General features: G+C 43.8%; 2 protein-coding genes and 1 long non-coding RNA gene across 12 annotated transcripts in view; 2 read left to right on the forward strand and 1 right to left on the reverse strand.

Moving 5' to 3' along the window:
• Positions 1-9784, forward strand: part of PXK (PX domain containing serine/threonine kinase like) — an 84744-nt gene extending 74960 nt beyond the window's left edge. For 2 of the 10 annotated variants that reach the window (XM_040246497.1, XM_040246498.1), the window contains exons 18-20: positions 1855-1863; positions 7253-7277; positions 8504-8690. In XM_040246497.1, coding sequence (XP_040102431.1) covers positions 1855-1863; positions 7253-7277; positions 8504-8690 — 221 coding nt within the window. Of the gene's footprint in view, positions 1-1854; positions 1864-4410; positions 4449-7252; positions 7278-8503 lie in introns of all 10 variants that reach the window. The other 8 variants (XM_040246491.1, XM_040246495.1, XM_040246493.1 and 5 more) reach the window with 5 other exon arrangements.
• Positions 9785-10134: 350 nt separating this feature from the next.
• PDHB (pyruvate dehydrogenase E1 subunit beta) lies at positions 10135-15584 on the reverse strand. Its single transcript, XM_040246499.1, has 10 exons — positions 15457-15584; positions 15316-15369; positions 13630-13737; positions 13484-13546; positions 13345-13380; positions 12900-13185; positions 12380-12490; positions 11941-12032; positions 10947-11088; positions 10135-10670 (listed from the first exon to the last, which is right to left on the reverse strand). Exons 1-10 carry the CDS (start codon positions 15496-15498, stop codon positions 10525-10527), a joined length of 1080 nt encoding a protein of 359 aa, XP_040102433.1. The 5' UTR covers positions 15499-15584; the 3' UTR covers positions 10135-10524.
• Positions 15585-15699: 115 nt separating this feature from the next.
• The window catches only part of LOC120867981, a 30926-nt gene continuing 21673 nt past the window's right edge, over positions 15700-24952 (forward strand). The window contains exons 1-2 of the long non-coding RNA XR_005722104.1: positions 15700-15840; positions 17683-17879. This is a non-coding gene — a long non-coding RNA (uncharacterized LOC120867981). The remainder of the gene's footprint in view (positions 15841-17682; positions 17880-24952) is intronic.

Below are 24952 nucleotides of genomic sequence, written 5' to 3' on the forward strand. Positions count from 1 at the left end.
CAGAGAGTCCCGGGCCTAAGAGGTTAGAACAGCACCTGATACAGTCAGTCCTCAGGGCACTGTGAGTTACTGGGAGACCTTGAGTAAGTGATTTCTGGGTTTGGGTTGTTGTTGTTTATTTGCTAAGGCACGTCTGACTCTTTTGACCCCATGAACTGCAGCCCGCCAGGCTTCTCTGTGCAGGGGATTTCTCAGGCAAAAATAATGGAGTGGGTAGCCATTTCCTTCTCCAGGGGATCTTCCCGACCCAGAGATCGAACCCTAGTATCCTTTTTTTTTTTTAATTATTTTTTTATTATTTTTATTTTTTTTATATATTTTTTATTTTTTTACCTAGTATCCTTGACAAGAGGATTCTTTTGGGTTAAAAAGGCAAAAGGGAGAGGGTTAGAGAAGCCCATCTCAGTTCTTTCTAATCAAGCATCCTCTAAACCCACTGTTTGCTGGAAAATAACATCATTTATACCAGTGGCTCAGCAGGTAAACAATCCTCCTGTAATGCAGGAGATACAGGAGACACGGGTTGGATCCCTGGGTCAGGAAGATCCCCTGAAGACGGAAATGGCAACCCACTCCAGTATTCTTGCCTGGGGAATTCCACGCACAGAGGAGCCTGGCAGGCTGCGGTCCATGGGGTAATAAAGACACAGCCGAGCACACACACACCTACGTACATAAACCCACTGTGGACCCACCCCTGGCGGTTTGCTCAGCAATAGATCAACTGAGGCAAGATCAGTTTGACAGCATTGACTTTCTTCCTGAAATCATCAGTTTTAAAAGCATTTGTGGTAACTAAGAGTGGTTTTAAGCTCAGTTACTTTCAGGACAGGGCAGAAGAGACAGGTGTTTCTAAGCTTACTCTCCTGAGTCCTTTCCAGCATTTGTGTAAGGACTGGGGCCTCGCCTGTTTCTGTCTGAACCTCCCTGCCCAGGGCCTTTTCTTGAAATCCTTACCAGATTGAGGCTTCCCTGGTGGCTCAGAGGTTAAAGCGTCTGCCTCCAATGCGGGAGACTCGGGTTTGATCCCTGGGTTGGGAAGATTCCCCTGGAGAACGAAATGGTAACCCACTCCAGTACTCTTGCCTGGAGAATCCCATGGACGGAGAAGCCTGGTAGGCTGCAGTTCACGGGGTCGCAAAGAGTCGGGCCCGACTGAGCGCCTTCACTTTCGCTTTACCAGATTGGTGGGAGAAAGACTGGAAGGATTTCCTTAAGTTGGCTGGCAGTTCTGTCGGGTAGGGTGGGATTCTCTAAAGCCTTCCCGCGCCCCGCCCCCACCCCCCACCCCCACAGTGAGAACATTCCTAGCACTTTCTTTTGTCTGAAGTGTATGTTTCCTGCCTCTAGCAGGTCATTCTTTCAAGAACTTTGAGATACTTTATTCTGACTAATTTCTGGGTCAGTGTCACCAGTTTACACTCTGTATTCATGGAGCTGAGTGGTTTAGAAGGTCCTGATTTACATGCAGATATTTGCTCCTACTCTCCCTTTGGGAGGAGACAGGCCTGCTGTCTTGCTATTGTGTGTGTGTGTGTTTTTAAAAAGATTTGCAAAAAAAAAAAACCCAAAGATTTGCAATAGAGTATAAAGAGTATTTGGGGAAATCTTAAGTAAGCAGGAAACCCAAATTATTATTGTTGTTAATAATCGTATTTCATGTGTTTTGAGTGCTTATTTTGTCCTAGGCACTGTTCTAGGAGATTTATAGTTACTGTTTTATTTAATCCTCATGAATACCTTCCTATCCAAGGAGCAGGGATTATACTTATAGCTCCATTTCACAGAGAAAGACACTGAGGCTCTAGTGGACCTTGACTGCAGACGCGCAGTGGGAGGTACTGGAGCCAGGAGCCAGTCTTGGTCTCTGTCCTGCTCATCTCCCTGATTCTCCTGAGCACCTGCTCTCTCGGTGCACCGCAGGGCCTGTGCTGCTAACAGCTGTGCTTGGCTGGCGTGATACAGCCCTGAAGGAAGCGCTAGAAACCCCAGGCTTGGGACGCAGCTCCACCACTCGCCGGGTGACCTTGCACAAGTAATTTCCATTCTTTGAAGCTGTCTTTTAAGAGAATTCCTGGTCTTTGTGAGGTAGATAATGTACGCAGGGCCTGATAAGCAAGAAAGTACTGTGAAGGTAAGCTGTGAACACCTTGCAAGAGAATTCTAGCCCTTCTTGCTTGCAGTTTATCATTTTTAAGCAATAATTTTGAAGAGAGAGAGCTGGCAGTTCGTAGAAGGCCAGTCTGTGAGAGTGACTGAAAAGAGGGAAGTTTGTGCAGGACTGGAGGAGGAGGCAAAGCGGGGCCTTGTGGGCACAGAATGACTGAGAACGTGAGTAACAGGAAGGAAGGTTTAGGATAAATAAGACACAAACTATGATGTGTAAAATAAGCTACCAGGATATACTGTACAACACAGGGCATATAGCCAAAATTTTATAGTAACTGTAAGTGGAGTATAGCCTTTAAAAACTCTGAATCACTGTATTGTACACCTGTAACTTATATAATATTGTACATCAACTGTACTTCAGTAAAACAAATAAATAAGATACAAGAAAAGGGAGAAATTCTTTTAGAATGTTGGAGCTCCCAGGATTTATCTAGCCAAATCAAAGTCTGAAACCCACTGTAGGCTCAGAATAGACATCTATGGCCCTCGAAATCGCCTCTTTTTCTCAAAACCACATAAAGCAGTTTCCTCTTTGGGATGAGCAGGTCTGTCCTGTGGTGCTTCTCTAAACACTGTGTTGGTTCTGCTCTGCTGCCGGCCTGCAGCCCTCCTCCCTGCAGCCCTCCTCCCTGCCTGCCAGCCCAGTGTATGAGCTCCTTCCCTGGGTCCTCAGTTGCTGGAGTAGGGTGGGCAGGCAGTGGCCCCAGCAGCCTCCCTGAACTGCCCCAGGTCAGTGGTCAGCCTGCTGCATCCCACATGGGCCTCTGACCGGCCCCTTCTCAGAGGAAGGGATTCTCCTTTAGGCGGGGGAGCAGGTTGGTTCATTCAGAACTCTGGGATTCACTGTCAGGGAAAAGGTTATCTTTACAATTAACCTGGAATCTAGTCAGTTAAAAGGAGACAGGGAAAAAAAATGTGTCCTGTTTTTTGGGTTTTTTTGGCTGTGTCCTGAGGCTTGCATGATCTTTGGTCCCCTGGCAGTGAAAGCGTCAAGTCTTAATCCCTGGACTGTCAGGGAATTCTACCCCCCGCCCTTTTTAAAAATAGTTCTCTAGTCTTAAGAGCACCCCACTCCAGTGCTCTTGCTGGGAAAATCCCATGGGTGGAGGAGTTGGCTGGTTGGCTGCAGTCCATGGGGTTGCGAAGAGTCAGACATGACTGAGCGACTTGACTTTGACTTTTCACTTTCATGCATTGGAGAAGGAAATGGCAACCCACTCCAGTGTTCTTGCCTGGAGAATCCCAGGGACGCCAGAGCCTGGTGGGCTGCCGTCTCTGGGGTCGCACAGAGTCGGACATGACTGAAGCGACTTAGCAGCAGCAGTCTTAAGTAGATGCTGATGCCGAAGCCAAAACTCCAAAACTTTGGCCACCTGGTGCAAAGAACTGACTTATTGGAAAAGACCCTGATGCTGGGGAAGATTGAGGGCAAGAGGAGAAGGGGGGCGGCAGAGGATAAGATGGTTAGATAACGTCACTGACTCAGTGGACATGAATTTGAGCAAACCCAAGAGGATGGTGAAGGACAGGAAAGCCTGGTGTGCTGCAGTCCATGGGGTCACAAAGAGTCGGACATGACTTAGTAACTGAACCACGAACAAGTCTTAAGTAACTGAACCACGAACAAGTCGAACAAGTAACTGAACCATGAACACGAACTACTTCTGCTCACTGCCCTGTTTAGACTCTGGATCTAAGAGCCTTCAGGGAAGGGGCCCCATGTTCCTGCCCAGGTTAGACTTCCCCGTGCTTTTGCTCTTTCCAGCTTTAAAAAGACACATCTCTATTTCAGACTATAGAAGACTTGTTTGGAAAAGTGATCAGTTCTCATTGTTCTTCCCTCCTCACAAACTGGCCTTATTTAGTAATAGAACTAGGTACACTCCCAGGACCCATTCCACTTTCCAGGGGAGATAAAACCATGATGGGTCTTCTGAATAGCACCTAACTGGTTCAGAAGAAAGAAGTAAAAAGAATGAAGAGGAAAGTGACTCATCGGTTACTCTGTTAGTATTAATATGTTTGCCATGTTCTTAAGAGGATCACTGTCATATTTACAAACCTGTGCTGCTTGTGATTCACTTAAATATACCCTAGTTTGCAATGAGAATAATCAGCATGTGATTCAGACTAATCTTTTATTGTCTCTATTGGATTAAATGACACTAAATAATGTCACTAAATAATGACACTGAATAATGACTTGTGTCCCCCTCTCTCTCTCTTTGCTATTTTCAGTAGAGCATGCACCATTTTGAACGTGAATTTTCGGTAAAGTAAGCTATACTGATTTTTCTAACTTTAAAGATGCTCTGTTTCTTTCTGTGAAATGGGACATTGTGTCTAGATCACTGAAGTGATGAACAAATGGGAAAGCTGATTGGAGGTGATTTCCTTGTCTGGATATTTAAATGAAATACAGCATCTTTAAAAGGCGCCCCAGTGACTTCATTCACATTCATTTCATTTTCATCATGACCTTCAAAATTTTCATTTTCCACTCTGATTTTAGTTTCAAAATACAGCCCGAAAACCTACACATCAACTGCATGGCATTTTGGTATTTTAATTTTGGAAGCCAGCATCTCACAGTCCTGTTGTTGCAAACGTGCTGGTTCCTTGTTACTCTGACGAAGGGAAAGGACATTGGGCAATTGCATTCCTGGAAGCCACTTACTGACTTTATAACTTTAGGGAAAACAGTTCTTTTTTTAAGCATCCTTAATAATAATTAGGACATGAATACAGCCTCCCCATCTTTCTGAGCTAAAAGGCAAAGGCAGTTTCAAACAGCTGGGGGCTGCCTGCTTCGGGGGTCGCTGGCCTCCAATTCCCTCTGAGGGTAGCTGGTAGGTCTGGTGTTGGTCTGAAGGCCAGGTGGTCTTCCCTCCCGAGTGTGGGGACCACGAAGGAACCCAGACCCACAGGCAGTAGTTGACTGCCCACTGTCAAAGTTGGCCCAGGGAAAGGGACTCTGAGAGCTCCTTTTGACATGGCTGGGGAAGATGTTTCTGGCAAGGTGTTTCTACCTGGATCTAACCTATGATCTTGCTGCAACAGTCTGTGGCCTGTTTCAGGGCCACTGCTGGGCTGCTAGGCTCCCACTTGGGGTACTGGGGAGGGTGGAACAGTTAACTCTCTGGGTTTTTGTCTAAGAGAAGGTGAGATTGGACAGATCCTGACTGACCTGGTTATCACTGTAGATAAGCTGTCTTTGAGCGTTCCTCCACCTGTGGTGTTGGAGGCCAACATTTTTGAAAGCTAGATCCAGTTGGCAGTCAGTCTACTTTGGAATCTGGTGGTGTCCGCAACCTGGGGATGGGGCTTCAGGAGGCCTCTGGAGGGGCACTCACTCACATCTGGGAAGTAGGGTAGCTCAGGCATCAGGCAGTTGTCCCAGAGTCATCACAGGCCCGAGTCAACTCTGAATTTGGACGCTGGTAACATTCCCCCTGCTCCCACATTGTTAGCCACGTGTTACAGCTTAAGTCCCAGTGAACCTTTGAAGGAATTTTGTGGACCATAGAAGAGGCAAAAAAAGAAAAACTAAAAAAGGACAAAAAAAATCGATGGGACCTGTAATTAGACTGTGAGTCCCTGAGGGTATTTTTGCCTCCTCCAAGGTCAAGTGTTAACCTTGACCTTCAGACCTGGATCTCCCTTCCATCCACCTTCCTGAGGTTTCTGAGCTGGTCCTGGGCCTGATCCTATGTGTGGAGATTTGTCCTGGTTGTTGCAGGCCCAGTGAGGAGAGGCGGACCTCATGGGACATGGGGCCCTTTACGATTGGTCTGGCCCTCGGTGAGGGCACCTCTGGTGACCCTATTTTTTTCCCTTTGGATGAGCAGACTCTCCTTGCACAGCCCCCAGCTGCACAGGTTACCCTGTGGCACTTTGGACAGTGGATTTGATTTATGCTACCTACATATTAAAAGCAATTCATTTAGACAGTCTTAGCCTTTACTTCGGAGAAGGCAATGGTAACCCACTCCAGTACTCTTGCCTGGAAAATCCCATGGGTGGAGGAGCCTGGTGGGCTGCAGTCCATGGGGTCTCGAAGAGTTGGACATGACTGAGCGACTTCACTTTCACTTTTCACTTTCATGCACTGGAGAAGGAAATGGCAACCCACTCCAGTGTTCTTGCCTGGAGAATCCCAGGGACAGAGAAGCCTGGTGGGCTGCCATCTCTGGGGTCGCACAGAGTCAGACACGACTGAAGTGACTTAGCAGCAGCAGCAGCCTTTACTTGGACAATGGGGGTCTGTTTCCTGAGCACCACCCCCGGTCTCCAAACTGTGGTAGTGAATGTGCCCTTCTAATTTTGAGCGCCAGGTAGTAATGAGGCCACAGACCAGGATTGGTTCTGCATGAGGGCCGAGCAGGTTGGTTCTGTGCCAGGATGGCAGCCTGTACCAAGTCTAGTTCCTGAGGCACATCTCTAGCCTCCCAGAGTCCTGGGCTAGAAGGGTGGCTGGTCGCTGCATAGTCAGTTCCATGCCTCTAGTAGAACAAAGTGCTGTTGCAGCCCTGTCTTCTGACTCTTCTGCCGGGGTCAAAGCCCAGAGCTGGGAGGCAGAAATGCTGGCGCTCATTCCGGTACATGTCCAATTCTGCTGCCCTTTTCTGGCCATTGGCTGAGAGTGCTGGGGAGGGGCACTGGGAGGGTATTGGCATCCACTCAGTCCTCTGGGCTCTGCAGTTGCGTTCCAACAGACTTCAGAGGCCATCTCCCCTCCTGGTATTTCAGTGGTCACTTTCCAAGAACACCCTTCAGAGGAATGCTTATATGACACACCGGTTTTCCCTGCTCTTCTCATCTCCACAGTCATGTCAGGTTGCGAGTCCTTTTTTATCTCTGTAACCCTGTAGCCCCGGGCCAGGAGCATCTTCCCATAATCCACCCTGGCATACAAGATAATAGAACTTCATTTGCTGTCATTGTATAGAACCAGTGAAAATGACGCTTTGTTCATCTGTCTGTGTTCACTATTTGTATTGCCATCTTATTTGAGAATTTCAAGAACTCCAGAGCATGAGTGTGTGTATCTGTGTGATTCTTTCATTTCAGCTGCCTTTAGGTTTGGGTAAAAGATGTAAAGGAAGGTAAGTGGTTTTCTATGAAATACTTTAACCATGGCCTATCACAATTGGTAAAAAACAAAAGGTTGCTCTTGCTGAAGTATGTTATTGATGGTGCTGAACACCCATCCATGTAAAGTCAAGCTGTGTTGGGCATGTTCTCCTGTTGTCACCGCAGCTCAGGGAGGTGGTGGGGGAGCCATCCAACAGACTGTCTTGCTGGGGTAGCCCTAGGATAGGGTAGAGGGTGAGGCTAGGAACAGAGAGGTGGGGTCACAGGGAGCTGCCAGGTTCACAGGAAATGGGGCAACTCACTGTAGCACAGGCAAGTTCTTTGAAGCTAGGCCTTTTCTGAACTGAGTGTTTATTTTGTTCGAAGAGGACGAAATTCATTTGATTCAAAAGTATACAATTCCAATGCACAATGTCTGTGTGCCTGGAAGGAAGCTAAGAGAAGTTTCGGATACCTGTTCAGTTTCCTTCTCCTTGCCCACCAGGGTAGAGCCTGCCATTCCAGTCTCCCCCAACACTTCAGCAAAGATGTAGGGTTAGTGCATTTCTGTCTTGTAGAGTTGGCTCCCAGTGGATATAAGGGTGTTTGAGGAAGACGCCTCCTTGAGAGTGCCATTGTGGGAGAAAGTCCTCTGTCCCTTGCTGAGCATTGCTGACAATTATTAGCATTTTATATTTCTTTCAGGCAACCTAGTATATTCATGACAGATGAAAAGAAAAAAAAAAAAAAGACCCTGAGGAGCCCATAACCCAGCAGACAGTGGTTCCTTGCTGAGAATCCTAAGTGGTTTGTCATTTCATGTTAAATCACGTTTCAAATACTAAAGAACTGTTCATCCCTTTCTAGTAGTCGATATTTAGGTAGCCCAGCTGTGCATACAGATGTCTTTCATTGCTAGCTCAGGAGTAGGTGGAGCTGCCTGGAACCTGGAAAAAGTAGGGAAGGGAACCTTTCTTTTGGGATCATTTTTATTTTTATTTTTTTTTGGGGGGGGATCATTTTTAAAATCTAGAAATTCATCTATGCAGAGAATGTCACTCTGTGTAGTTTTATTTAATCTGTGGTATTTGTTAACTTGGAAGAAATGGCAACTTTAAAAAAAATCACACAGTACAAAGTATCTCGGCCCCTCTGAGGGAAAATGTGTGCAGTCTTCCCCCAAGTCCTTTCTGCCCAGGACTGGATGTGTGCAGGGAGGGTGCGTGCAGAATTACTGACTGTCCCTTCTCCTCCACAGGAATATCCGCGTTACCTCCACCTCCTCCACCTCCGCCTCCACCAGCAGCAGCTCCCTTACCTCCTGCGAGCACAGAGGCGCCCTCACAGCTTCCACCCCAGGCCGTGAATGGCGTGAGCCGAGGGGCCTTACTCAGCTCCATCCAGAATTTCCAAAAAGGAACTTTGAGGAAAGCCGAAACCTGTGATCACAGTGCTCCTAAGATTGGCTAAAGCTTCGTGTTTATACTCGGAGGGAAAAGTTCTTTTTTTTTTCCTTTCACCTCCACCCCCCTCCTTCTGGATGAATAATCACTGAGCCAGTATAGCCACATACGACTTTGCAGATGCTCACGTAAGGGGCTTTTCAAGAGGGAGATACAGTCTTCAAGTAGAATGAAGTCAGGCTGGCATTGCTGCCTTAAGAAATATTTTGCTCCTTGGTTACTATCGGAATCTGGTTCACCCTCTTTTGGTGGGCAGCAGCATATCAGAATCAGTTATTTCCACCAACTGAAGGAAATGGACAAAAAACAAAAACTATGACAATATTCAGTCACCGAGGTGAATAGCCTTGGTGTTACAATCCCTCCCATCCCGCCAGACAGCTCCTAGAACTGTTCTTCTCATAATTTCTCTATTCTAAAGCATCTTCTGGTTATTTCTTAGATAAAACTGTTTTTTTGCTACTTTTAATTTCATCTTAGACATTAACACTGTAGCCCAAAGCATAGTGATGTCACTGAGAGTCAGAGAAGCAACCGAGTTCTTCATTTCCCCCTCAAATAGAAGGTGAAAGTTCACAACATTCACTCAAGTTCAATCAGGAACTCCATTGTGGTTACAGAACTCAGGGCTGCTACAGGAACTACTCTAGGCTCTTCGTTCCTTTTAGTTAGTACGTGTTGAACAGACAAAAAAAGTTAACATCAGGAAAAGGTCTTGCCAATTCAAGGATCTTCTTAATCCTTAGCATTTAAGTCAAGTTTGGGGTTTGTGGGGGGTCATTATTACAAGTAAATTTGGCATCTATAGAAATCAGTTCTGATTTTTGAAAGATTTATCCAAATATATCATGTTTTTAACATTACTCATTTATTAGAAAGATCCTTTATCCTATGATTTGCTTAAACCCTTAAATAAATTGCACTTTAAAGGATTATAAGTAATCCATCTAAAAAAATCAAGTTATACACATCAGTGTTGGTTACTATGCAGAGAGAATGTCATTGTGTATAGTTTCATGTAATCTGTGATAAATGTTCAGCTGTATTTTTTATTAAAATAAACTGTGTCAAGAAAATGTGTTTTTAGCTTGGCTAGATATTTTAACGGGAAGTTTCTGTACCACTTATGTGCTTCCGTAACTAACTTACATCTATCTTTTCCATCTCAACTTTTGAGGAGAGCAGTGTATGGCAGAATATTATGTTTTTTTGGCAGTGGGAAAAATACCTGACGTGGATCTTGGTTTAACTTTGAAGAGAACCTACTGGAATTAGGCATCTGAAGAGTCGGTGGGCAAGTTCCTGTTATAAGTAAGTGATGCAGTTTAGGAGATTAGTGTTTAGTCCTGATGGCACTAATTTCTTAACAGAATTCTAGGACTTCTATGCCACATTGATTATCTCAAGAATATAAAAATACCATTAGTCATAGTTAGGAATTCCTTTATTCCTTATCAAAACAATCTTAACAGTAAATGTAGATTAAATGCTTTTATTTTTTACATATAAGTTATCCTTTTTTGGATATATCTTTCATCAGGACTCTGCCACATTTACACCATGTTCTTCCAGTGAGAGGGTAAAATTGCACATGAATCTTATTCAAAGAACATGGTACTGTAACAGACCAAAAAAATATGGAACTTAGGAGAGTGGAAAGTTTTACCACAAACACATTTAAACCTCTTCCCAGTAAAAAAAATCTGTTGTTGCTTCAGAGATAACTTTATGAATTAAAAGGTCTTATGGAACAATCCAGATGAAGAGTCAGCAAGTATTTTAAGTAAATTCCAATGACCTGAACTTCAAGTCCAAACTAGATATTTAGTGTTTTCTTTATTGCAAATATGATGTCTTTAACCTGAGGAACAGAGTTGTCTTCTAGAATCTTTGCATAAGGCATAGGCACATCGGCACCAGTGACACGAACTGCAGGAGCATCCAGGAAGTTGAACGCAGGGCCTAAGAGGGAAGGAGGTGCAAATCAGAGAGACAAGGAAAACCAGCTGAGCACCACCACTTCAGCACAGCAGGTATGGCTGCCCAGAGAAGGAAAGTCTGAAATCTATGCTAATTACAAAGAATTGTTTATGGTTTTGCTTTTTTTTAATTACCCAAAGGAAAAATACCAAGCTGTAAAGTTGAAAATTTCAAGTCATTTGATCATCCCTAGCTTTTGCTTGTTAAAACAGTGTTTATTACAGCTTAACTCTTCTGGAATCAGTGTCTCTGAATTACCTTCCATGATCCTGGCACAGATTTCAGCTCCTACTCCGAACTGTGGCCAGCCTCCTTCCACGGTTACAAGGTGATTGGTCTTCATGACACTGGCTTCTATTGTTTCAATGTCCATTGGCCTGATGGTTCGCAAATTGATCACCTAGACAAATAATACGGTAAATAGCTTTATAGAGCCACTGCCTCACAAATACAGTTTTATCCCCATAAAGCCACTTCTCTTATATGTGTGTTCTCAGTTGCACACAGTTGTGTCTGAGTCTTGACAACCCCATGGAGTGTAGCCCGCCAGGCTCCTGTCTGTGGGATTTCCCAGGCAAGAATACTGGAGGGGGTTGCCATTTGCTACTCCAGGGGATCTTCCTGATCCAGGGATGAAACCTGCATTTCCTGTCAATCTTTGAGTCTAGGGAAATCTGACTATGTCAAAAGGGAAACTAATTAAAATTCTTTATCTCTACTACAAGCAGCTCTGTTCACTTACAAAACTCACTTGTCCTCCCTTGGCTTTAACTTCCTCCTCATCAAAATAGTAACTAACACATGACTGCTTACCAAGTACCAGACACTACAATAAGTATAATTCCACAACCACCATGATGGGACAGTAAATGTATTATCCTCATTTTATGGCTGATGACACTGAGATTTATTAAAGTACATATATAACTTGCCCAAGCATAACCAGCAAGTTGAATCTCCTGGATATCAAAGGGTTAGACTCAATGACTTCTAAGTTTTCCATTCTCTCAACCTCCAGCTCTAAGTTTGGATCTTAATTTGATAAAACAGATACTAAAAAGATCCAGACACTAGGTGGTAAAAAGCTAGGTGTTTAAAAACCAAGTAGGTTCCCACTGTTAAGCTGAGACAGAACTAAGTGACAAAGCAAGATTTCATATCTAATAACCTGTTACAGAACTCAAACTCATCTTTCTGGGTCTTTTTAAAGGGATTTTTCTGATTCTTTAAGAACATGTGCATGTCCGCTTACCTCACATTCAATTCCCTCTTTAGACAGCACTGTTGCAGCTTCTAAGCAGTGGCCCACAGGTCTTGAATGAGCAACTATAGTTACGTGTGTTCCTGAAACAAAGTTGTCACAGATCAGAGGTCAGGTTGAAACCAAACACACTGTCCTTCTCTGTAGCCAGCTGTGGTTCTTGTTCATTTGTAAAATCTTAAACTCAACTTCATTCCAGTGAGATGAGAATGTGATAGCCTTCCTGGAAATGAAGTACAAATCCACTAGGCTCAGATTTACAAAAGCACAAATACATGGAGCAGTCAGGGCATAACACACTTTAAACTTGAACTCATCCTATAATTTCCTAGTCAGAGTAAAGGCCAGTAACTTCTAGATCGAGCCTGATCAACATAAACAGAAGGAGCAGAGTGCTAATAATGTTGAAGTGTATACTGATTTCGCTTACCTTGCCTTTCTATTTTGGCTTTTCCAATAGGGATCAGAAAATCTTTTGACTGAGCTTCTGAAGGAAGTTCAAAAGGTACTCCGTACATCAATTCATTCTCCAACACCACCACTACAATATATAAATATTTAAACCAACGTAACCACATGACTAAGAATATCTAGAAACACAATCATTCATTCTGTGAGACGTTTCACTGTGCTGATTAGGAAGCATCATAGTGTCCAGGAGCCTTATGGATGGTTTAGATACAGACATCTATAGTCTGGTCAATCCTGATTTTACCTCTGGGGTTAAATCAGTGTTATAGGTGTGTAGTAAATTTCTCTTGTACCTAATTGGCCCCCATATAGTCATAGATAAGAAAAACACTAGTTTTTTCCTATGTTTACTATATCTGTAGATCTCTAACATATGTCTACGCCTAACTTTAAAGGTCTTTAATGGTTCCTTCCATGCAGATATTTCATTTTAGTACGTTAATGTTCAAAAGAGATGCACAACACACCCCTCTACTGACCTGGGTTGTTATCCCGAATGGCTGATTTAATAAGCCCTTTTGCATCCTCTGAACTCCAGGGGCTGACCACCTTTAAGCCTGGGCAATGCCCATACCAGGCAGCAAAACACTGTGAGTGCTGGGCAGCTACACCTGCTGAGGCGCCATTGGGCCCCCTGAAGACTATGGGCACAGACTGAAGGCCCCCTGACATGTAGTACGTCTTGGCAGCTGAGTTTATGACCTGGTCGATGGCTTGCATAGAGAAATTGAAGGTCATGAATTCACAAATGGGCCGTAACCCAGCCTGTCAAATCAAAAATGTTGAAAAGATGTTGAAAAGACTGGAAAACATCAGTTTAGAGTGGCAAATAACTACTTTGCCCCCCCAACACTCAAGCAATGATTTTTAAAGGTCTTGTTAAAAGAAACTCTTTGGGTGAGATTCACAAAGACGACTACATACCATAGCTGCACCTACAGCAATTCCAGCAAAACCCATCTAGAAAGTAAAATGCAAATGTAAGTAAAAATCCACAAAAATTATAGTAGTATTCTTTAACAGACATGCCCCTCCAAGGTCTGCTTCCTGATGGAAGGCTTACCTCAGATATGGGAGTATCTATGATCCTCTTATCTCCGTATTTCTTCCACAGGCCTCGACTAACCTATAAGCAATGACCCCGTTACTTCTAAGTGGGGGCAAATGACCATCTCAATTCTGTATAGTGTTTTTTTTTTCCTTACTTACCTTATATGCCCCATCGTACTGGGCAACTTCTTCCCCAAGGAGAAATACCTTCTCATCTCTTTCCAGCTCCTCATCCATGCCTTGATTTATAGCCTCACGAACTGTCACCTGTCACAGGCATGGGAAAGCAGTCAATAAACTACAAGATTACTTAGGATACTACTGAGATTCTCTCTTGACCTAGGCTGCCCATAGCACACTAGACAAAAACCATCAGTAGAACAGGCTTCTCTTTAAAAGTTCAAAGAATTTTAAAAGTAACATTTCTATTGCTCATTGCCAGTCTATGATTAGATGTATGAATGAAAAGTATACTAAACACTTCCCTTTTTAATATTTATTGGTTGCAGTGGGTTTTAGTTGCACATATGGGATCTTCCCGTTGTGTCACGCGGGATCTTTCATTGTGGCTCACTGGCTCAGCAGCTGCCATCCAAGAGCTCAGTAGTAGTGGCGCACAGGCTGTTTCCCATGTGGGATCTTAGTTTCCTGAACAGGGATCGAACACACGTCCCCTGCATTGCAAGGTGTATTCTTAACCACTGGACCAGCAGGGAAGTCCCCTTTTTCTTAATGACTACCTAATCTTGAGAAATCTCCTTGCTGGCCAGACCAGTTCACAGGTGCTTTCCTAAGTAGAGAGTATACTGGATAATTTTATTTCCACATTTGGTATACTGTGGGGCAGAGAACAGTCAAGGAAGCCTAAGTAACACTACATAATGAGCACTAACTAAGTGCCAGACACTGCCACACACTTTGCCTTCAGGATCTAGGAATTACTCAACTATAAAGGTTGGTAGAATCCTCCAGTAACAAAAATGAGAAAAGAGAGAAATTCCTCAAAAACTCAAACACAGAATTACCATATAATCCAACAATTCCAACTTCTGGATTTTATACCCTAAAGAACTGAAAGCGGGGACTCAGATAATTGCGCATCAATGTTCACAGCACCATTATTCAAAATCCAACAGGTGGAAACAACTCAGGTGTCCATCAATGGTAAGTGGGTAAGAAAAGGTGGTATATGCCTACAACGGAATACTATTCAGCCTTAAAAACGAACGAAATTCTGACACATGCTACAACATGGATGAACCTTGAAAACTTGGTAAGTGACAGAAGTCAGACCTATAAGGAAAAATATTAAATGATTCCACTTATAGGCCATCCCTGCTGCTGCTGCTAAGTCGCTTCAGTCATGTCTGACCCTGTGCTGCCCCACAGACAGCAGCCCATCAGGCTCCTCTGTCCCTGGGATTCTCCAGGCAAGAATCCTGGAGTGGGTGGCCATTTCCTTCTCCAATAGGCCATGCCTAGAATACAAGAATTCATCACCACAGAAAAGTACCGAGGGGTTAGAGGTCACCAGGGGCTAAGGGAGAGTTACTGTTCAGTAAGTACAGTTTCTCTTTGGGACGATGATAAAGTTCTGGTGGTGAAGGCAAGACGTGCTAAATGCACTCAGCGCCACTGAATATCCAGTTTAAAACAGTGGATTTTGTTATGTCTATTTTACCACAATAAAAAATTTTAAGGGGAGGTGAGGGAAGAAGGGTCACGTCTAGTTCTCTCAGATCGGCCATTTGATTCCATTAAGCCTCGCGTGGGTGACATGCGACCCCAGCCTCTGCCCTGGGGCAAGGGGGCCCTCCCGGCCCGACTAGCGTCCGGGCCAGTTACCTGCAGTGCAGCCGGCGCGGTCCGGTGGAACCGCCTCCTCAGCAGCCCGGAGACCTGGCAGGGAGAGAGAGAGGGGACGCTCAGAGGGGAACAGAGTGGGCAGGGGTCACGCAGGGTCATAGCAAGGGAGCCGTTGCCTACCTGCTCAAGGGGTCTCCGCACCAACACAGCAACCACCGCCATCTTGACCGTGTCCTCTAGCCGCTGCCAAATGACAGCACAGCAGGGCCGCGGACGAGTCGGACCCCGCTCCCCCGCCGGCGCGGGCCAATGGCAGGGCACGACGCCTGCGTGCCCCGCCTCCCGCAGTGCGTCATGGGCTGAGGGGGCGGGCCGAGGGGGCGTGTGGGTGGTCCCAGTCTGCGGCAGCCAGGAAACAACTAGGGAGCGCAGGCGGTTGCTGGCGCTCGGGGTGCACGCCCGGAGCGCGTCCCTCCGTGTTGGTATTTTGGACGCGGGACCGAAAGTTAGATGCTGATGAGCGTAACTCGAGGCCATGAAAACTGCAGGCACAGAAACGCTTTGGTACGAAGGAGCACTTTATACATAATCTGGTGACTGGGTATTTACAGTCTGACAAGTTACCCTGGAAACACTGTCTTGTGGTTCCTTAGAATGTGAACTGGAACTAGCTTTCATGTGTGCCAGGCATTATGTTACGTGCTTTAGGGCTCACTTAATTCTCATAGGAACCCTCTCAGGTAATTAGTGTTAATATTATTAGCTCTATTTCTCCGATGGGTAGACTGAATGAAGTAGGCATTGGTTAAAGGGGCCAGAATTTGACTTTACGACTCCTGACTGTAAAAGGTAGTCTTTCCCCATTGCTTCGTAAAGCGGAATTTGGGGTCCCAACCTGGGAGGGAGTTACAACAACCTGCATTTAGAGAGGGCCTATCACCTGAGAAGAGGGCGTCCCAGAATAAGATGGCTGGATGGCATCACCCATACAGTGGACATGAACTTGGGCAAAGTTTTGGGAGATGGTAAGGGACAGGGAGGCTTGCCGTGCTGCAGTCCATGGGGTCACAAAGAGTTGGACACGCCTAGTGACTGAACATAACCTGACTAGGGAAGCCTCTGGAAGCTTTATCTCATTGGTCTCATTTCGACTTAGGGGTGAGGGGAACGGGTCACGTAGGACCTCTGGGGACTCCCCCAGTGCTCACTCTTATCCAGGACATTTCAGAAATTTCTATGAGGGTTGCGAGCTGCTGGTCTGCAACCTGAGAATCTGGGTTTACTGTAAGGGCCCCGCGAAGCCAGTGCAGCAGGGAGAGACTAGGTCACAGGAATCTGGTTGCTGAGTGAGAGGAGAGGGGTGAGGGCAGAAGCAGGGAGACCCCAGGGAGACTTTGGTAGCGAGAACTGGAATAGAGGACAGCTTCAGCATGAAGAGCAGGTGGCAGGTTTGAGATCTGTTTGGGACTGGAATCAATAGGGTTGCCATGAGGGAAGGGGAAGAGTTGAGGAAGATTTGGGTTTTCTTTGTTTTTGTTGGATGGGTAGGGGAAGAGAGGCGACTAGGTGTAGGAGATAAGGACCTGTTCTGAATAAGCTATATTTAGACAGCTGGCTCATACTCAGGTTGAATGTTTGGAGCCTGGAGCTAGAGGCTGGGTAGTGCTAGAGAAAGAAATTTGGACACAGCTGCTTGGGCATGGCTTTTAGTCTCTGGGCTTTTGCTTCATCATCTTTAAAATGGAAAATTTGTCTCTAAGATGTGAAGTCAAGACGTTCTGTCTTCCTCACCAGACATCATTGCCTAGTCCCTTCAGTCTGTGGACTGAGATAAAACACACAACATGAGAGCTGTGAGATTCATTTTATTTGGGGACTTAATGAGGACTATACCCCAGGAGACTGCTCTCAGATAGTGCATAGTGATTTGGAGAAGGGTATGCAGTCTGGCACACATCTGGGTAGAAGGTTACTGCTAGTCATGAGTAGATATTTTAGTTAATGATTTTTAGTGCCTTTCCAAGTATGGTGAGATGCAAGAAATTGGGTTCATAAGCTTTTCTCCTGAAATTATCTGAAGGCCTGTTTTACCAGGTTTTCTTAGAGCTTGAAAGTGAACGTTAAGTGAAAGTGAAAGTTAAGTCGCTCAGTCCTGTCCAACTCTTTGCGACCCCGTGGACTGTAGCCCACCAGGCTTCTCTGTTCATGGGGTTCTCCAGGCAAGAATACTGGAGTGGGTTGCCATTTCCTTCTCCAGGGGGTCTTCCCGACCCAGGGATCGAACCCAGGTCTCCCGCATTGCAGGCAGATGCTTTAACCTCTGAGCCACCAGTTGAGCTCAGAGTGCTTCATTTTCTCAGAGCTTGGAGTGCCTCATTTTCAGTCTTTGTCCTGAATTCCTTTCAGGGTATGTTGATAGTCAGCAGTGGCAGTGGCTAATAACTCAACTGTTGTAGAGCACAATGGCAAGCAACAGTTTTTACTTGTCAAGTTCTTGACAGGAAACCAGTACTTCTCTGGCAGCCACACAGCATCCTCGGGAATAGCCTCGAATTTGAGATATCACCCCTCACTGGTTCCTGGGTTCTGCTTAGAACAAAAATGTAAGTCAGTTCCCTTGCCTCTCTCACCTCTCCCACCATCCAGCACTAAAAGATTTCAGAATTAAAATTACAAAGCAAAAGGAGGTATTAATGTAAGGGAAGAAAGGCCTAAAGACAAACCGAAAATACGGACTGTGATGTAGACAGAGGACAGTATTCTTGGACTTTATTTACACAGAAATCGTAAAAAGCCAGGAATCCTGAGACTGTGTAGCTAGCCTGGCCACTTGTGTCAGAACGGCAATAGCAACTCCAGAGGACTCAGCTGGCCTTAGGTGAGAATTTCCTTTAAAATAATGACTGCAACCATTTCAGACACATTGAATATCTTCATCTGTATATATATACATTCCTTTCAAACTCTATAAATGGCCAGTTTGGGAAAGCCAGGCATAATTTTATGTTTTGGAGTAAAAAGCACAAAAGTTGGAAGTGCTAAAGTGTAAATCCATAATCTTTTTAAAGCCAATCTACGTTCATAGGCTCATTGAATTTTACAGAAAAGGATTGGAAAGTGTAAGCCACTTCAGTCTTGCAATTAAATCTTTCCAAAGTTCCAGGAACATTTGTCCTCCAGTATCTTTGGGTTGTCACTCATCAGAAAGTCCTTCATCCAAAGTTTCAATCTCCACAGGGTTCCACAATTATTATTATTATTTTGGTCATTGCAATCAGGGTTTATTAAAGATTTTTCACTCCATCTAAAAGCTATAACTTAAACACATTAAAATGCACATTTCTACCACCTCAGAAATTTCTCTCATGTCTCCTTCTAAGTAATTCTCTATTCAATTCAATAGGCAACCACTGATCTGATCTCCATCGTCATATTTCCATTGGCCTGTTTTAGAACTTGAAACAAATGGAGTTATATTCGTTTATATTTATATATATAATTATATTTCTTATATACCTTATGCTCTTGTGTTTGCCTTCTTTAGCTTAGCAAATGTTACTGAAATTGATTCATTCATGTTAAATCTTAATACTTTACTCCTCTTTTTATTCTCATAACTTTCTCTTTTGAGAGATCTTGAGACCCACAAGAAGTATAAAAATATGAAGAGTGTACAAGAGTTTTCCTGTACCTTCCTTCTAGCTTTGCTCAGTGGCAATATTTTATATTGCTTGTTGTTATTGTTCTGTCACTAACTCATGTCTGACTTTTTTGTGACCCCACGGACTGTAGTCCCGCCAGGCTCATGGGTCCATGGGATTTTCCAGGCAAGAATAATGGAGTAGGTTGCATTTCCTTCTTCAGGGGATCTTCCTGACCCAGGGATTGAACCTGAATCTTCTGCTTTGCAGGCAGTTTCTTCACTGCTGAACCACTGGGCAACCGACTCCAGTCTTGCCTGCGAAATCCCATAGACAAAGGAGCCTGACTGGCTACAGTCCATGGGGCTCACAAAAAAGCTGGACATGACTTAGCAACTGAACAACAACAAAAATATTTTATGTACTATAGCTTGTTGTTGAAACCCAGAATTAACATTGGTACAATACTAGTTAGTTAGACACTAACTAACATTGGTACAATACTAGTTAGCTAGACACTAACATTGGTACAATACTAGCTAGGTAGACACTCTATTCTGCTTTCACCAGTTTTTATATGCATTCTTACGTGTCTGCATGTGTGTGAATAGTGCTACAAAATTTTATCATCTGTACAAATTTATGTAGCCACCAGCACAATCAAAGTATAGAATCGTTTCATCACTATAGAGAAACTCCCTCTGTAGACACATGTAGACACCTTCTCCCACCCCTAACTCCACTGTTCTCTTCTTAACCACTTTAATTTATTATTTCAGGAATGTTTTTTACACGGAATCATGCAATATGTAATTCTTTGAGACTGACTATAGTTACTCACCCTAATGCCCTGGGGACCCATTCAAGTAATTCTGTGTATCAACATTTCATTCTTTTTTATTGCTGAGTAGTTGTATGGCTTTGTCAGTTTATCCATTCATCCACTGAAGGACTTCTGAGTTGTGTTCATTTTTAATTATTTCCTGTATAGCTGCTGTGAACATTGGTTTACAGGTTTTTATGTGAACTTAAATTTTTATTTCTTTGGGTATCCAGCAGTATGACTGCCTATTAAGTGTATGTTTAACTTTTAAGAAATTGCCAAACTTTTTCCAGAGTGGCTGTACCATTTTAGGTTTCCTCCAGCAAGGTATGAGAAATACAGTTGCTCTGGGATCCTTCCCAGCACCTGATATTATCAATAATTTTTATTTAGGCATTCTAATCCATGTGTAGTGGTGTCCCTTGTGATTTTAATTTGCATTTCCCTTGTATTTAACCATACTGAACACCTTTTAAAATCCAGCATCTCACATGATGTATCCTGCATATAAATTAAATAAGCAGGGTGACAATGTACAGCCTTGACGTACTCCTTTCATAATTTCGAACCAGTCCATTGTTCCATGTTCAGTTCAAACTGTTGCTTCTTGACCCACATACAAGTTTCTCAGGAGGCAGGAAAGGTGGTCTGGTACTCACATCTCTAAGAATTTTTCAGTTTGCTGTGATTCCCACAGTCAAAGACTTTAGTGTAGTCAGTGAAGCAGAAGTAGATGTATTTTTGGAACTCCCTCACTTTTTCCATGATCCAGTGAATGTTGGCAATTTGATCTCTGTTTCCTTTGCCTCTTTGAAACCCAGCTTGTATATCTGGAAGTTCTTCGTTGATGTTCTATTGAAGCCTAGCTTGGAGGATTTTGAGTGTTACCTTGCTACCATGTGAAATGAGTGCAATTGTGCGCTAGTTTGAACATTTTTTGGCATTGTATTTCTTTGGGATTGGAATGAAAACTGACCTTTTCTGGTCCTGTGGCCACTGATAAGTTTTCAAAATTTGCTGATGTATGGAGTGCAGCACTTTAACTCCGTCATCTTTTAGGATTTTAAATAGCTCAGTTGGAATTCCATCATCTCCACTAGCTTTGTTCATAGTGATGCTTCCTAAGGTCCACTTGACTTCACATTCCAGGATGTCTGGGTCTAGGTGAGTGACAACACCATCGTGGTTCAATCAGTTCAGTTCAATTCAGTCACTCAGTCATGTCCGACTCTTTGCGACCCCATGGACTGCAGCACGCCAGGCTTCCCTGTCCATCACCAACTCCTGGAGCCTACTCAAACTCATGTCCATTGAGTCAGTGATGCCATCCAGCCTTCTCATCCTCTGTCATCCCCTTCTCCTCCCGCCTTCAATCTTTCCTAGTATCAAGGTCTTTTCTGGTCAGTCAGTTCTTTGCATCAGGTGGCCAAAGTATTGGAGTTTCAGTTTCAGCATCAGTCCTTCCAATGAATATTCAGGACTGATTTCCTTTAGGATAGACTGGTTGGATCTCCTTGCAGTCCAAGGGACTCTCCAGAGTCTTCTCCAACACCACAGTGCAAAAGCATCAATTCTTCGGTGCTCAGCTTTCTTTATAGTCCAACTCTCAATCCATACATGACTACTAGAAAAACCACAGCTTTGACTAGATGGACCTTTGTTGGCAAAGTAATGTCTCTGCTTTTTAATATACTGTCTAGGTTGGTCATAGCTTTTCTTCCAAGGAGCAAACATCTTTTAATTTTATGGCTGCAGTTAGCATCTGCAGTGATTTTGGAGCCCCCAAAAATAAAGTCTCTCACTATTTCCATTGTTTTCCCAGCTTCGTTTTCTAAGTCATTAAGACTTTTTTGTATAGTTCTTCTGTGTATTCTTGCTACCTCTTCTTAATCTCTTTTTCTGCTTCTGTTAAATCCTTACTGTTTTTGTCATTTACCTTACACATCCTTGCATGGAATGTTCCCTTGATATCTCCAGTTTTCTTAAAGAGATATCTAGTCTTACCCATTCTATTATCTTCTTGTACTTCTTTGCATTGTTCACTTAAGAAGGCTTTCTTATTTCTCCTTGCGAATCTCTGGAACTCTGCATTCAGTTGGATATATTTTTACCTTTCTCCTTTACCTTTTGTTTCTCTTCTTTCTTCAGCTATTTGTAAAGTCTCCTCAGACAACCACTTTGTCTTCTTGCATTTCTTTTTATTTGGGATGGTTTTAGCCACTGCCTCCTGTACAATATTACAAACCTCTGTCCATGGTTCTTCAGGCACTCTGTCTCCCAGATCTAATCTCTTGAATCTATTTGTCACCTCCCCACTATATAATGTTAAAGGATTTGATTTAGGTCAAACCTGAATAGCCTAGTGGTTTTCCCTACTTTTTTCAATTGATCTGAGCTACAGTCAGCTCTAGGTCTTATTTTTACTGACCTTATAGAGCTTCTTCATCTTTGGCTGCAAAGAATATAATCAGTCTGATTTTAGTATTGACCATCTGGTGATGTCCACGTGTAGAGTCATCTCTTGTTTTGCTGAAAGAGGGTGTTTGCTATGACCAGTGTGTTCTCTTGACAAAACTCTCTGTTAGCCTTTGCCATGCTTCATTTTGTACTCCAAGGCCAAACTTACCTGTTACTCCAGGTATCTCTTGATTTTTTACTTTGCATTCCAATCCCCTATAATGAAAAGGACATCTTTCTTTTGGTGTTAGTTCTAGTTAGTTCTAGGCCTTGTAGATCTTCATAGAACCATTTGACTTCAGCTTCTTTGGCATCAGTGTTTGGGGCATAGAGTTTGTTTACTGTGACATTGAATGGTTTGTCTTGTAAATGAACTGAGATCATTCTGTCATTTTTGAAACTGCACCCAAATACTGCCTTTCAGACTCTCTTGTTGACTGTGAGGGCTACTCCATTTCTGCTAAGAGATTCTTGCCCACAGTAGTAGATATAATGGTCATCTGAATTAAATTTGAACATTCTTGTCCATATTAGTTCACTGATTCCCAAGATGTCACTGTTCACTCTTGCCATCTCCTGTTTGACCACATCCAATTTACCTTGATTCATGGACCTAACATTCCAGGTTCCTATGCAGTATTGCTCTTTATAGCATCAGACTTTACTTTCACCACTAGAAAGTAGAAGTGTTAGTCGTTCAGTCGTGTCCTTCTCTTTGTGATCCTACGGACTGTACCCTGCCAGACTCCTCTGTCCCTGGTATTCTCCAGGCAAGAATACTGGAGTGGATTGCCTTCTCCAGAGGCTCTTCCTGACCCAGGGATTGAACCCGGGTCTCCTGCATTGCAGGCAGATTCTTTACTGTCTTAGCCACCAGGAAAGCCAGACACATCTACAACTGAGCATCATTTCCACTTCAGCCGGGCCGTTGTATTCTTTCTAGAGCTATTAGTATTTGCCTCCGCTCTTCCCCAATAGCATATTGGACACCTTCTGATCTGGGAGAGCTCATCTTCCAATGTCATATCTTTTCCCTTTCATGGGTCACAGCCTTGTCGTAGTGAAGGGGACTGTGTAACTCAGTGAAGCTATGAGTTATGCTGTGCAGGGCCACCTAAGATGGACGGGGCATATAATGAAAAGTTGAGAAAAGGTGCTCCCCTGGAGGAGGAAATGGCAACCCACTCAAGTATTCCTGCCTAGAGAACCCCATGGACAATATGAAAAGAAATTATAACCAACTAAAAATAACTGCATGCGTGTGCAACTGGGGAAAAATATGAACAGTAAGATACAAAAAGACCAAAACACAACCCGTTTCTGTATTCTTGACTGGAAAATCCCATGGCCAGAGGGACCTGGCGGGCTGTCGTGCATGGGGTTGCTAAAGAGTCAGATACAACTTGGCAACTAAAGACAACTGCCACTTCTGCGGTGCCAGGAACGAAAGCAGGGTACCATGCATGATCCCTGCACACAATACCTCCAAGGGTGTGGGCAGAATCCCTTAACCACCCCCCTCTATCTTTACGCCATTTAAGGAGCCACCTCACAATTCTCCCTTGAGGAGAGGGGACGAGCAACAGCACCAGTTACTTGTTCTCATTCCCTTGTGTTGTGGCCCGAGTCCCCATAAAGCTTTACCCAAATTCCTTGTCTGGCCTCTTATCTATTTCTGTTGATTAAAGAGTCCAAGGACCCTGACTGGTAACAGTAGGACCTCTGACATAATGCTCTGTTGATTGAATCTGCAGGTATGGAATCTGGATACGGAAGACCAACAGTATATTCTCCTAGTCTGTGGCATATCTCATCATTTTTCAACAGTCTTTCAGAAAAAAAAGGGTTTACATTTTGATGAAATTCAGTTTACCAGAGTTTTCTCATATGGATCGTGTTTTGATGTCATCTCTAAGAACTTAGCCCAACACCAGGTTGCAGAACTTCTGTGATGCTTTCTTTTAAAGTTTTACAGTTTTCCATTTAGATCTGTGGTTCATTTTGAGGTAATTTTTGACGGTGAAGGACAGGGAAGCCTGGTGTGCTGCAGTCCATGGGCTCACAAAGAGGTGGACACGACTGAGAGGCTGAACAAGAACAACAGTGAAGTTTAGGTCCAGAGTTTCTAAAGATTTTTTCTTTTTTTTAATGCTTTTTCACCTATGTATTTTTATTTATTTATTTATTTTTTAAAATTTATTTATTTTTTATTTTACTTTACAATTCTATATTGGTTTTGCCATACATTGACATGAATCCACCACGGGTGTACATGCATTCCCAAACCTGAACCCCCCTCCCACCCCCCCTCCCCACAACATCTCTCTGGGTCATCCCCACGTACCAGCCCCAAGCGTGCCATATCCTGCATCGGACATAGACTGGCAATTCGATTCTTACATGATATTATACATGTTTCAATACCATTCTCCCAAGTCATCTTAAAGATTTTTTTAAAATTATTTATTTAACATTTGATTGCACTGGGTTTCCATTGCTGTGCGGGCTTTTTCTAGTTGGGAAGAGTGGGGCCTGCTCTCTGGTTGCGGTGCGTGCGCTTCTCTTGCGGTAGAATTTTCTTGTTGGTGAGTGCAGGCTCTTGGCTCACAGGCTTCAGAAGCTGTGCCTCTGGGCTTAGTGGCTGCATGGCATGTGGAATCTTCCTAGACCAGGGATTGAACCTGTGTGCCCCTCACTGGCAGGCAGATTCTTATCCACTGTTCCGTCAGGAAAGTCTCGAGAGTTTCTTACGTAA

The sequence above is a fragment of the Oryx dammah genome, unplaced genomic scaffold (genome assembly GCF_014754425.2).
Source record: "Oryx dammah isolate SB20612 unplaced genomic scaffold, SCBI_Odam_1.1 HiC_scaffold_9, whole genome shotgun sequence".
In the NCBI taxonomy this organism is placed as follows: Eukaryota; Metazoa; Chordata; class Mammalia; order Artiodactyla; family Bovidae; genus Oryx; species Oryx dammah.